At 36.0% G+C, this 13,431-nt stretch overlaps 1 protein-coding gene across 2 annotated transcripts; it reads left to right on the top strand.

The window, feature by feature from the left end:
- The first annotated feature begins 497 nt into the window (after window positions 1-497).
- LOC100662719 (NKG2-A/NKG2-B type II integral membrane protein-like) lies at window positions 498-11,771 on the top strand. Of its 2 annotated transcripts, XM_064284596.1 has the most exons (5): window positions 515-1,016; window positions 1,441-1,527; window positions 2,098-2,130; window positions 3,101-3,252; window positions 11,450-11,756. In XM_064284596.1, the coding sequence occupies exons 1-5, from the start codon at window positions 830-832 to the stop codon at window positions 11,552-11,554; spliced, it is 564 nt and encodes a 187-aa protein (XP_064140666.1). In that variant the 5' UTR covers window positions 515-829; the 3' UTR covers window positions 11,555-11,756. The 2 variants fall into 2 exon arrangements, with proteins under 2 accessions (XP_064140667.1, XP_064140666.1); XM_064284597.1 differs by lacking the exon at window positions 1,441-1,527 and having other exon boundaries at window positions 498-1,016; window positions 11,450-11,771.
- The last annotated feature ends 1,660 nt before the right edge of the window (window positions 11,772-13,431 follow it).

Below are 13,431 nucleotides of genomic sequence, written 5' to 3' on the forward strand. Positions count from 1 at the left end.
AACCGTATGATCTTTCTGGAAGTTTGAACCCACAGTGTTCTACCGTAAACAGCATGCACTTTTATTTATCATTTTGTCGTCTCATATTTTAGCAATTAAAACAATTGCCAATAATTTTTGTATAAGAAATGTATTTTTTGAATGTCTAATTGTTGTCTCTAATATTCTTTGAGTTGTTGATAAGTTCATTGTGCCATGTAGTTATTCTGACATATATTTCTTTAAATATGTAATGATTTCTCAGAACTCCCCACCCATTCATTAATAAGAAAAAGGTTGCATAATAGCACTTAATCTCCTTCTAATAAATAAACGTCAGTCACTAAAACAAGGTAATTTAGTCCACTAAATTTTTATATGTTCTGTCATTCCAATTCCTGCTTCTTTGGAGCACTCAGTCTTTAACCCTTAGTGTATTACGAAATTGTCATAAAGTGATGCATTTTTTTTTTTTTTTTTACAAATACAGAATTTTAATTTTAAACCCAGGTATTACAATGGATTAAAATATTTCTGTGGAGTATGACTTTTAATAAGTAAGGATATTTTTATTTATGGACTTCTTTATTCTTAATAATTTATTGCTTTTTGTTACTCCAGCAAAATATATTTTATCAAATGAAGAATACCTTTCAAAAATTACTTATTCTACCATGAGACTTTTGAGGAAGGCTTAGAACCAGAAGTTGAGATTCTCAGTTGCAAAGTGAGCACTGATACTTACCCTCCCTCCCCACCTAGTTTGATCTTGTCATATACACAGCACGTATTTCCTTCTTGAGCACAGTTTCTCATAGAGCACAGACCTTGACACCCCTCAGCTGCAGAGATGAATAATCAAACAGTAACCTACTCAGAAGTGAATCTGGCCAAGAACCCAAAAAGGCAGCAAATCAAACCCAAGGACGCTGATAGCTCCATTTCAGTCACTGAGCAGGAAATAACTTACGTGGAATTAAACCTTCATGGTGCTTCCCAGGATCTTCAGAAGAATGACAAGAATTTCTGCTGCAAAGGTAAATCATTTAATCAGTTCTCAATATAACTGCACTAGAATGTGTAGTTCTAGGGCAGAGATGTGGGGAAAGAGTGAAGATGAAGACATGGAGCAAGGTTAGTCAGATGAAGGGGCAGGCTCACTAGTTTTCATTTTTGAGTGTCGGACCTGAAATACAGATAATCACATTCTGTTAATTCAATTCAGGCATTGTTGAAATTTGTAACCTCTGATGAAGAACACATGGGCTATTATTTACTAAAAATTAATGGTGTATTCTGAGAGAAAAATTACAGTGGAGAATGTGGAGTCGATGTTCACTATTTATGTATATGATTCCTTGTGCATCTGGGTTCTCTTGTATGTAAACTTTCTAAACTGACTCCATCTATCCTTTCTCAGTGTTTCCATTTCTCTCTCTGCATATCTCCCATCTCCTCCAGGGAAGCTCTTTGCTGGGATCCTGGGAATCATCTGCATTGTCTTGATGGCCAGTGTAGTAACCGTGGCAGTCATAGTTGTTCCTCCTTGTAAGTGTTTGGAAGATTATAAGGGAATATTCCCTTTAAAGCTTGGAAAGCTCTGCTGTATATTTCATAATATTATGGAATAGAATTCCCATTTTAATATATGAATTTGTGTGATATACTTGCCGTGTTTTTTAAAGTTAGTAAATTATGTTTCATCAATGTGGACTAAATGTAGAAAAGTTATTCTGAGGCTTCCAAAAGCATGAATAACAGAATAGTTGTCGAGACTATATGTTTTTAATTCTAAATGTGTGTATTGTGTGTGTGTGTATGTATACATATGTGTGTGTTTTTCCATTGAGAGATGGAAAATACTTATTGAGAAATACAAATTAATATTTTAAGGTAGCTAAATCAAATGCTGTAAGAGGTGGTAAAATTTCTCTATTAGGCTGCCCAGATATTTTTCTAAAAAACTTTCATTACTTTATTAATTTTTGTTGGTATAATAATTTTAATATACATTATTATGATTTTAAATGATATCCAAAGTTCCAACTTGGAAACTAAAATTGTTATGGTTTATTACAGAAATATTAATCTCTATAATAATTACTGCAATCTTTCTAGCTGTTGGAATGCCAGAGAACACAACCCAGAAAGGTAAGTAAAAATTTTAAAAAGTTTTAATATAAACCAAAACCAAACCCTTCGTCGTCGAGTCGATTCTGACTCATAGGGACCCTATAGGACAGAGTAGAACTGCCCCCATAGGGTCTCCAAGGAGCGACTGGTGAATTTGAACTGCTGACCTTTCAGTTAGCAGCCAAGCTCTTAACCACTGCACCACCAGTGCTGATATATTGAGATTATATTTTGGTCCCTATTTCAGTTCATGAAGAAGTAATAACAGATTTTTTAAACTTTCAAAATAGAGCAATAAATTTTCATATATAAAGATCATATGAAGAAATCCTTCTTGTTCAAAAATTAGAAGAAACATTCTTTTAAAATCACTATATCTTTCTTTTAACAATTGCCTCAAATTCCCTTTTGTGTCTGTAAAGATTAAACCAAACCAAAACAACCCATTGCAGCCGAGTAGATTCCACCTCATAGGACAGAATAGAACTGCCCCAAACAGTTTCTAAGACACTGGTGGTGGATTTGAACTGCAGACGTTTTGCTTAGCAGCTGAGGTCTTAACCGCTGCACCACCAGGGCTTCACACCGAAAATCCTATGGGAAAGTTCTACTGTGTCTCATGGGGTTGTTATGAGTTACAAATCGACTTGACAGCACCTAACAACCACAACAGCATAATATGATAAGAAATAAATAATTCTACTATTCTAATAAGGTAGTGTTGTTCAGTGATTTTCAGGACATGTATAGGATAGATATTTTATTTTTTTGGTTTTCACTGGTACATAAATTAGAGGATGGGAGGCTGACCCTTTCTGTGTGTGTGCGTGTTTTTTCATATGTATATGTATATGTATATGTATATGTGAGTGAATGAGATGGCATATATGTTATGTAGATATGTGCTTATGCTTATGCAAATATGTCAACTAATTTATATTCTTTATTTCAAATTGTTTCTGGATAGTAATTCATATTCTTTTTTCAGCATATCATTGTGGCCATTGTCCAGAAGACTGGTTATCCTATTCCAACAATTGCTATTATATTAGTAGTGATAAAAAAAACTGGACTGAGAGTCAGACGGCCTGTGCTTCTAAAAAATCTAATCTGATTTATATAGATAATGAAGAAGAAATGGTAAGATTTCAAATATTTGAAATATTTTATTAAAAGATAGAACATAAAAAAGAAATGTATGCAAAATGTATATGAGTCAATAACAAATATCTATCAAGACACATTGATAAACATGCCATATGTTTCCTATGTATCTTAAAGAATGAAGATTTGCCTACTTTGAAAACTTATATTAATAGAATTATACTCTATGAGGTGTTTAGTGTCTTATATATTTCAGTTGATATTATATTTTTGTTCATGTTGTTGTTAATTGCTCTGATTTATGGAGACCTTACATAGAAAAAAACGGAATGTTGTCTCATCCTGTGCCGTCTTAATGATCATTGGTAGCTTTGAGTCCATTGGGGTCCTTTCATCTCCGTGAACATTTTTTAAATTTTCATTGGCCCTCTTCTTTACCAAACGAGATGTCCTTTTCTAGTGATTGGTCTTTCCTGATGACGTGTCTGAAGTAAGCAAGCCAAAGTCTCACCATTCTTGCTTTTAAGGAGCATTCTGATTGTGTTCCTTCTAAGACTGATTTGTCTAAACTGCGCTTTACTTTCAAGGCTACACAGTACTCCATTGTTTGAATTGACAATGCTTTATTTATATTTTATACTGTTAAAGTACATTTGTTTATTTCAAGTTCTTGCTATTTATGAAAAACAATGCTTCTATATACTTTTTTCCTTAAATAAACTTTGTTATTTCTTTTAACCATAAATAAATCTAAATATATAAAAACTATGAAGACTAATCACAAAATTAATACACCTGTGTCATTACAAATCATGTCAAGAAACAGAAAATGCTAGCCCCCTCCCTCCATTAGCTCTGCCCCTGTGTCTGTTCTTATCGTTTCTCCTTCTTCCCAAATCACTATCCTGAGTTTTTGAACTTTATACAGATGGAGTCATACAGGGTACATTTTTGAGTCTATCTCCTTTCACTCACATATGATATTTGTGCAGTTGATCTTTACTATTGCAGTTTGTTGGAGTTTGTTCATTTCCACTGCTGTTATGTAAGTAAACCCACCAAAAAAAAAAAACCTAACCAGCTGCCATGGAGTTGATTCTGACTCATGAAGACACATGTGTTTAAGAGTAGAACTGCACTTCAAAGAGTTTCCAGAAGCTATAACTTTCAGAAGTAAGTTGGCAGTCTTGTCTTTCGAGATGCCTCTGTGTGGAATTGAACCTCCAACCTTTCCGTTAGTAGCCAAGGGCCTAACCATTTCTACCACAAGGAGCTCCATTATTACCTAAATAAACATTTTAAAATCCATTCTATGGTGAATAGAAATTTAGCTATTATGGAAGTATTTAGCTATTATGAGTAATTACTCTCTACATATCTTTCTGGATGTGTTTTGTCCACGTATTACCTGGATACACAGGAATGAAATTATATGTCATGCAGAGTTATAGACATATGTACATGTCAGTGTTTTTAAATTATCCCAACAGTTTGCTAGTTCATGGACACACACACATATTATCTAATAGTGTTTGAACCTGTCCCTTGATCCACGTCCTCATCAAAACTTACTACTATGAGAAATTTTAATAGTAGAAGTTTTGGTTGTTATACAATATTATCATTATTGTGTGAATAGATATTTTCCCAGTTATTATTAGATTGAACACGGTTTAATGTGCTATTAGCCACTAGTGTATCTTCTTTTATGAGGTGCCTATTCATGTCTTTTGTCCATTTTTCCTCAGTAATTGTCAGTCTTTTACTGCCAGTATATTCTTGACATATTTTGGATATGATTTCTTTTTTGATTTTATAAGTTTATAATAGTTTCATTTTTCTCTGTGGCTTACATATTTACTTCAATGTTGGAGTTTTTTAATGAATAGAATTTAGTAGTTTTAACATAGTTCAATTTCTCATTTACAGTGTTGGTGCTTATGTTGTAGTTCTTTTAGTAAATAATCAAATTTCAAAATACAGAATCTACTAAATTAATATGTAGGTTTTACATTTTCTCTTTATTTTTTAAAGTTTTTCTGAAAATGTGTACCTATTACATTTAGATGTATTGTTAGGTGCCACAGAGTCAGTTCAGCTCATAGAGACACTATGTACAACAGAACGAAACACTGCCTGGTCCTGTGCCATCCTCACGATATTTATTATGCTTGAGTCCATTGTTGCAGTCACTGTGCCGATCTATCTCATTGACTATCTTTTTCTTTTTCGCTGACTCTTTACCAAGCATGATGTCCTTCTCCAGGGAGGTCCCTCCTGATAACATGTTCAAATTTGTGAAACGAAGTTGTGCCCTTCTTGTTCCTAATGAGCATCTGGCTATACTTCATCCAAGACAGATTTGTTTGTTCTTCTGACTGTGGTATATTCTTCTGACTGTCTGTGGTATATTCAATATTCCTCTCCAACACCATAATTTAAAGGCCTCAATTCAACTTTGGTCTTCCCTCTTTTTTGTCCAGCTTTGTTGTACACATGAGGCAATTGAAAACACCATGGCTTGAGTCATGTGCCCTTTCCTTCTTAAAGTGATATGTTTGCTTTTTAACACTTTAAAGAGGTCTCTTGCATGAAATTTGTCCCTGCAATGCGTCCTTTGATTTCCTGACTGCTGCTTCCACAGCCATTGATTGAGGATCCAAGTACAATGAAATCCTTGACAACTTCAATATTTTATCTGTTTGTCATGAAGTTACTTATTGGCCCAGTTATGATAATTGGTCCAGATGCATGATCTATTGGAATTTAATTTTTGTGATGCTGATAGAAGTTTACACTTTTCTACATCGTTACCTTATTGAGCATAATTTATAGCAAAAATAACCATTTATCCACTCCTCTCTTTGCCACATTTGTCCTAATTCAAGGATATTGATGTACATTTGTGTGTATGTGGATATGTTCCTGGTCAGTACTAGGTTTCACTTTTCTATGTTTCCTTGCATTAATATCATATGGGCAAAATTACTAAAGCTTCCTATTAATTTTTTATATTCAGTATATCTAGACTCCTAAACTGTGACAAAATGAATTTCTGTTGGTTAAAGCCACATCACCCACTTGTGATATTTCTGGTATAGCAACATTAGATAACTAAGAGAATTTGGTACTGAGAAATGGGGTACTGCTCTAACAAATTTTTAAAATGTAGAAGTAGTTCAAAAATTGTGTACTGGGTAGAGACTGAAAGATTTTTAAGGTTGCCTTCTTAAGAGACTATTGGTAGAATTATGGATGTCAAAGGCAATTCTGGTGGGGGCTCAGAAAGAACTGAGAACAATGTAGAAAGTCTCTACCACCCTAGAATATACATATGACATCAGCAACAGAATGTTGCCAGAAATGTGGATGTTAAATGTGCTTCTGGTGAGGCTTTAAAGAAAATGATGAACACGTGATTAGACAACAGAGGAAGGGCAATACTTTTTATGCAGTGACAAAGGATTTGTCTGAATTATGTTCAAATATTTGGCAAATGGTAAAATGTTTAAGTGATGAACTTGGATATCTAACTGAGGAGAATTCCAAGCAAGATTTTAAAGGGGTTGTGTGGTTTCTCCTTGCCACTTATAGGTAAAGTGTGAATGGAAAGAGATGGACTTAAAAATAAACTGCGAAAAATGAAAGCAGAACTTAAAGTTTTGAAAATTCTGTTGCACAGACTAAGGACACTTGTCCTAAGATATCACCAAGGATGAGGCCACTCAATCTCTGGTTAAAGAGATGAAGACTGTGACAGATGGGTCTAACTACCACAGAATAAAAGCATTCACTGAAGGGACAGAGAATGAACAAAAGGAAAGAAAGTTTTCTGCTGCTTGCAATTTTACACGCAAGAAACAGGTCAAAGGTGCTACTTGTTTGTTGTCCGACAGGAATAGGGCTGCTATGCGTCGGAACCGAATCGACGGCAACAGATTTTTTTGGGGTAAGAAAAGAAGGCCATCCCCAGAGCAGCTCAGAATTCAGCAAAATTGTTGGATGGAGCACTAGAAGCATGGCCTTTTTGGATTCAATGGGCATGGCCACACTTACAACGTTTCGAAGAGTAGGATCTTTGCCAGATTGGTTCCAGATTTTGGGGTTGCTGTTTAGGTTTGCCAGAAGGGTGGGGTCACTGCACAAAGTTGTGGGGGTGAGGCTTTCATGCCCAAGTGTCAGAAAAATTGGGCCTGCTGTGGCCAAGGGGTTGGGTTGCTCCTCAAATGGACAAGGAGAATGGGGCGACACAAAACCAAGGGAGCAGAGTTGCCATCCCAGTGGGCCTGGAAGGTGCAATTGAAGTCCAGGGCTGAGGGGCTACCACTCAGAATCCAAAGGGTGTGGCCAATACCCAGAGTCTGGAGGGCAGTGCCCTTGCCCAGGTGGTCCTGGAGAATAGAGGGTTATTTTCAAGCCTTCAGCGCTAATGTAAATTTTTCTGCTGGATTTTGTACTTGCTTGCTCTGGGTTATCCCTTCTTTCCCTTCAATTTCTCCCATTAGTAATGGAAATGTCTACCTTGTGCTTGTTCTACCATTGTATTTTGGAAGAATATAATTCGTAGTCTAGATTTCATACATTCACAGATGAAGAGGAATTTAACCCCTGGATGGAATATGCCTAAAGTCTCACCCGTATTTGAATAAGATGATTCAGAAGTTGAGATTTTGAATTTAGAGTTGATTTAAGACTTTTGGGGTGAACGTGTTTTGCAGGTGTCAAAGACATGAATTTGGGGGGACCAAACGGTGGAATGTTGTTGATTGAATTGTGTCCCCACATAACATGTGTTGAAATTTTAGCCTCTATATGCCTGTGGCTATAATCCCTTTTGGGAATGGGTTGTCTTTGTTATGCTAATGAGATACCAGTAGTACAGGGTGCATCTTGAGTCAGTCTCTTTGGAGATATAAAAGACTTTGAATGAGCAAGCCAGAAAGCAGAGATCTGGAGGATTGATGCCAATTCACATGGAGATCTCCAAGGAACCATGTAAGGAGCTCAAGAGACAAGGACTTTCCACCAGACTGATGGGAAGATAGTCTTCCCCTAGAGCTGGCATCCTGAATTTAGAATTCTAGCCTGCTAAACTGTTAGAAAATAAGTTTCTTTTTGTTAAACCTACACAGTTTCGGTATTTCTGTTATAGTAGCACTAGATGACTAAGAGGATGTGGAACAAGGGATATCACTTCTGATGTCAGATGGGTCTGGGCTGAAAACAGAGAACACCAGACAGATATTTACGTGTGTTTTATTGACGATGCAAAGGCATTAGAGTGTATGAATCATAACAAATTATACATAAAATTGTGAAGAATGGGGATTCCAGAACACTTCATTGTGCTCATGCAAAGCCTCTACACAGAGTAAGAGGTAATCATTTGAACAAAACAAGGGGCAGCTGCGTGGGTAAAATCAGAAAAGGTGTACATCAGGGTTCTATCCTTTCTCCATACTTATTTAATCTGTATACTGAGCAAATAATCCGAGAAGCTGGAGAATATGAAGAAGAATGCAGTATCAGGATTGGAGGAAGACTCATTAACAACCTGTGATATGCAGATGACACAGTCTTGCTTGCTTTAGGCAAGAGGGCTGAAGAACTTACTGATGAAGATCAAAGACCACAGCCTTCAGTATAAATTACACCTCAACATAAAGAAAGTAAAAATCCTCCCTACTGGACCCATAACCAACACCAGGATAAATGGAGAAAAGACTGAAGTTGTAAAGGATTTCATTTTAATTGGATCCACCATCAGTCCCAATGGAAGCAGCAGTAAAGCTATCAAAAGGCGTATTGCATTAGGCAAATCTGCTGCAAAAGACCTCTTTTTAAAGTGTCAAAAAGCAAAGATGTCACTTAGAGGACTAAGGTGCCAGACTCATGCCATAGTATTTTCAATTGCCTCATATACACGTGAAAGATGGACAATGAGTAAGGAAGCCCAGACAAGAATTTAGGGCTAATTACACTGTTGGCAAAGTGTATTGAATATACCGTGGACTGCCAGAAGAATGAACGTATCTGTGTTGGAAGTGGTACAGCCAGAATGCTCCTTAGAAGCAAGGATGGCGAGACTTCATCTCACATTCTTTGGTTTTGGACACATTATCAGGAGGGATCAGTTGTCGGATTAGGACATGATGCTTGTTAAAGTAGAGGAGAAATGGGAAAGGGGAAGATCCGCAATGAGATGGATTGAAATAGTGGCTGCAACAATTGTCTGGCATAACAATGACTGTGAGGATGGTGCAACTGGGCAGTGTTTCCTTCCCTTGTAAATACTGTTGCTAAGAGTCCAAACTGACTCAACAGTACCTAACAAAAACAAAGAACCAAAATCTATATATTTTTTGATTAGAAGATGTTTCAGTGACATAGCTTGAAAATGGCATAATGGAAGAGAAATAATCTTCCAAAATGTTCAGCAGTTAGGCTTATAAAGTAGAGCATAGCGCGTGGCTTAGATTGTCAGTCTTTTGCAGGAGCGGTCTCAAGATTATTTCATCCCAATTTCAAATGAATGCTATTAGCTGTTGCAAGTATCATTAAGTTTTTAAAAAAATTTAATTTTATTTTGACATAATAGTAAACTCACATGCAGTTTAAGAAATAATGCAGAGAGACTCTGTGTATTTTTCACACATCTTCTACAAGTGGTAACATCCTGTAGCACTACAGTATAAGATCAAAACCAGCGCTTAAGTTTGCGATTTTATTTATTTATTTTTTCAGGTTGTTTCTTCTGGTTCTTTTTTTCTCTTGTTCTTTTGCCTACTTTTGGGTAATTTGAACATTTTTAGGATTTTATTTTATTTGTTTACAGTGGGTTTTACTCTATTTCTTTGTGTTGTTTCCTTAGTGATTGATCTGGCTATTTTAATACGCAAAAGAAACTTTTCAAGGTCTACTGGTATTAGTGTTTTACATTTTTAGTAAAGTGTGGAAATCTCACTCCCAGTAAAATTCCTGGATGCACAATGCTAAAGCGCTGGGCTGCTAATGGAAAAGCCAGCAGCTCTATCCCACCAGCCAATCCACAGGGAGACAGATGTGCCAATCTGCTTCTGTAAAGATTTGTACACTTTGAAACTCTATGGGGCAGTTCTACTCTGTCCTATAAGGTCACTATGGGTCGGAATGAACTCAAGAGCAATGGAAACTTCTCCGCTTTTAAATGTTACTGAATTGATTTGCAGACAGCATCATAATGTTTGTTTAAACCATTATATATGATTCAGAACACTCATGAGGGTAAGAATATTCTATTGTATGTACTCATATTTCTGCACTTTCCATTGTTCTTTCTTCCTTCTGATGCTTCAACATTCTTTCTTATTCATTTCTTTCCTATTTGAAGAACTTTCTTAGGCAGTTGTAATGAGTAGGTTTGCTGTTGACAAATTCTTTTAGTTTTCCTGCATGTGAGACTGTATTCATTTCCCCTTTATATCTGAAATTACAGTTTCACTAGGTAGTGGATTCTTTCTATTTCTCTCATTCAGTATATGTGTCTGTGTGTATGTGTGTCACTGTCTTTCTAAATTACACCTTCTACCAATATAAAAACTGGTAAAATCAGGAGTAGTCTAGTTAAAGAAAGACGTGGGGCCCAGAAAAACAAATTTTGTTCTTCCGTGCCATTTATCTCCTTATTGGCAGCCCTTTAATTTCCTTTACAAAACCAAACTCTGAGAAACACAGTAGAAAAAAACACTTTTTTACAGGGAAGAATGGAATAATATCTGGAGACTTATTTAAATCCTTACTAAGAGAGTTTTTCATTGGAGAAAGTTGTCCAGTCTGCTTCTATAAAGATTACATCCTTGGAAACCCAATGGGGCAGTTCTATTCTGTCCTATGGAGTCCCTGTGAGTGGGAATTGAATCAATGGCAGTGGGTGTGGCTTTTTTGTTATGCTAATTTATTGAATACTGGCAAGTATTTAGTTACATAAAATTAAACTTTTTGTTTTTAGTAAAACTAGGAGAATGAGACTATTAAGTATTACTACTTAGTTATTTTTGAATGAAAAGCGAAGACATTTGTGAGAGTTTGTGACAATATGAAATGTGATTTTCAACTTTAATACATTTTTAGTGTTAGAATCTAGCACTTATATCTTGTTTTGAAATTAAAGATGAAGTAAAAGAAAACAGTACAGGCATGTTTTTAAGTGATAAAAATATAATGGTTATTAAAACAGAATTTTTATTTACCATAGAAGTTTATGGACATTCTATCATCTTATTCATGGGTTGGACTGTCTCGTGAAAGCAGTGATCATTCCTGGTTATGGAAAAATGGCTCGCCTTTAAAGCAAAAGTAAGTTCTTCGGAATGATGTTATATAGAAGAAGAAAAATACGAAAAAGAAAAATTTAGATCAGTAATATTAATAAATGTGACTGGATTGAATTATAGGCATGTAGAGAGAAAATGAAAATTAATGACATGAAATGTTGATGGAAATACTAAGAATGAAGTGCTCACTGTTCGTAGTAATTATTACTAATATTTTATGAGAAATGTCATTACCCATTTTTACAACATGTCTATTATTGTTGCATGGAAAATGCCATTGTTTTATGGATTACCACACAAAATATAACGGATTTATGCATTTTTACACATTGCAGGATAACAGAGCCATCAAATCCCATGTACAACTGTGTAACGTTCCTTTCACCCGACCTTCAATCAGCCAGTTGTGGATCTGAAACAACATACATTTGTAAGCTTGAGATGTCGAGTTAAAACACATGAGTTTAGCGTCCTTCCGGTATCTGTATATTTTACAAAGTGGAAATAATACCATGATTGCAAAAGTTTTATAAGCAATTACATTATTTGTTCAGCTGGAAGCTCCACATTGGAACCCTCCTGGACTTTACCTTACATCCTTCTTCTCTTGACTGATTTTTATCTGCACCCTTTTCTGTAACAAAATATAACTGGGAGTATAACAATTTTCTCATGTTTCTGAGTCTTTATATTGTTAAATATGCTTACTTACCTGTTTGATTTTGTAACAAAATAAAAATACCTAAATTATTGCAGTTTTGTAAGAAATCTGAATATCTGGTTGTGTGAGTTCTCGATTTTTTAATTCTTTTTTATATTATTGGCCATTTACATTTCAATACAATTTTTAATACAGCTTAAAGGTTTCCACAATGAAAACTCTGCTGGGGTTGAGACTTCTTGAATGATGGATGGAAACCTCTGTAAATATTCTCTATAAAAGGAAGGAAACACTGGCAAGAAAGTTTCACACCAACTTTTTCAAGATTCTGGCAATTAAACAAAGGCTTGAGACAATATAAAAAAATATGGGGAGTATTTAATCAAGAAAAAATGCTGAACCTTAGTAAGAAAGATAGTGCCTGTGGCATTTTAACTTGGCCTCATACCAAACCCCTTCTCCCCAGCACCACAGTAGCCATGAAAACTATCAGCTATGCCACTACTGAAGAGGAAGACCAAGTTTGGAGCTCTTAAGAGTCCCATAACCACAAAATTGCCATTCTTTGACCTTTCTCAGGCTCCCTGGAAAACCCCACTCACAGCACATTGTGGATATTTGACACGGTTGGAGCTAGCTCTGTGGGAAATTTGTTTACTGAAAACAATCAACAGCAATTGTTTCACATTACAGCTACCTGTGGCTGCATTACCCTCGAGTAGGTTCCGACTCATAGCGACCCTATGCACACAGAACAAAACGCTGCCCGGTCCTGCACCATTCTTACAATCGCTGTTACACTTGAGCTCATTGTTGCAGCCACTGTGTCAATCCACCTCATTGAGGGTCTTCCTCTTTTCCACTGACCCTGTACTCTGCCAAGCATGATGTCCTTCTCCAGGGACTCATCCTTCCTGACAACATGCCCAAAGTATGTAAGACACAGTCTCGCCATCCTTGCTTCTAAGGAGCATTCTGGCTGTGCTTCTTCCAAGACAGATTTGTTCGTTCTTTTGGCAGTCCATGGTATATTCAATATTCTTCGCCAACACCTCAATTCAAAGATGTCAGTTCTTCTTCGGTCTTCCTTATTCATTGTCCAGCTTTCACATGCATATGACACAATTGAAAATACCATAGCTTGGGTGAGGCACACCTTAGTCTTCAAGATGACATCTTTGCTCATCAACACTTTGAAGACGTCCTTTGCAGCAGATTTACACAATGCAATGCGTCTTTTGA

Source organism: Loxodonta africana, chromosome 4, assembly GCF_030014295.1.
Source record: "Loxodonta africana isolate mLoxAfr1 chromosome 4, mLoxAfr1.hap2, whole genome shotgun sequence".
NCBI classification, from domain to species: domain Eukaryota; kingdom Metazoa; phylum Chordata; class Mammalia; order Proboscidea; family Elephantidae; genus Loxodonta; species Loxodonta africana.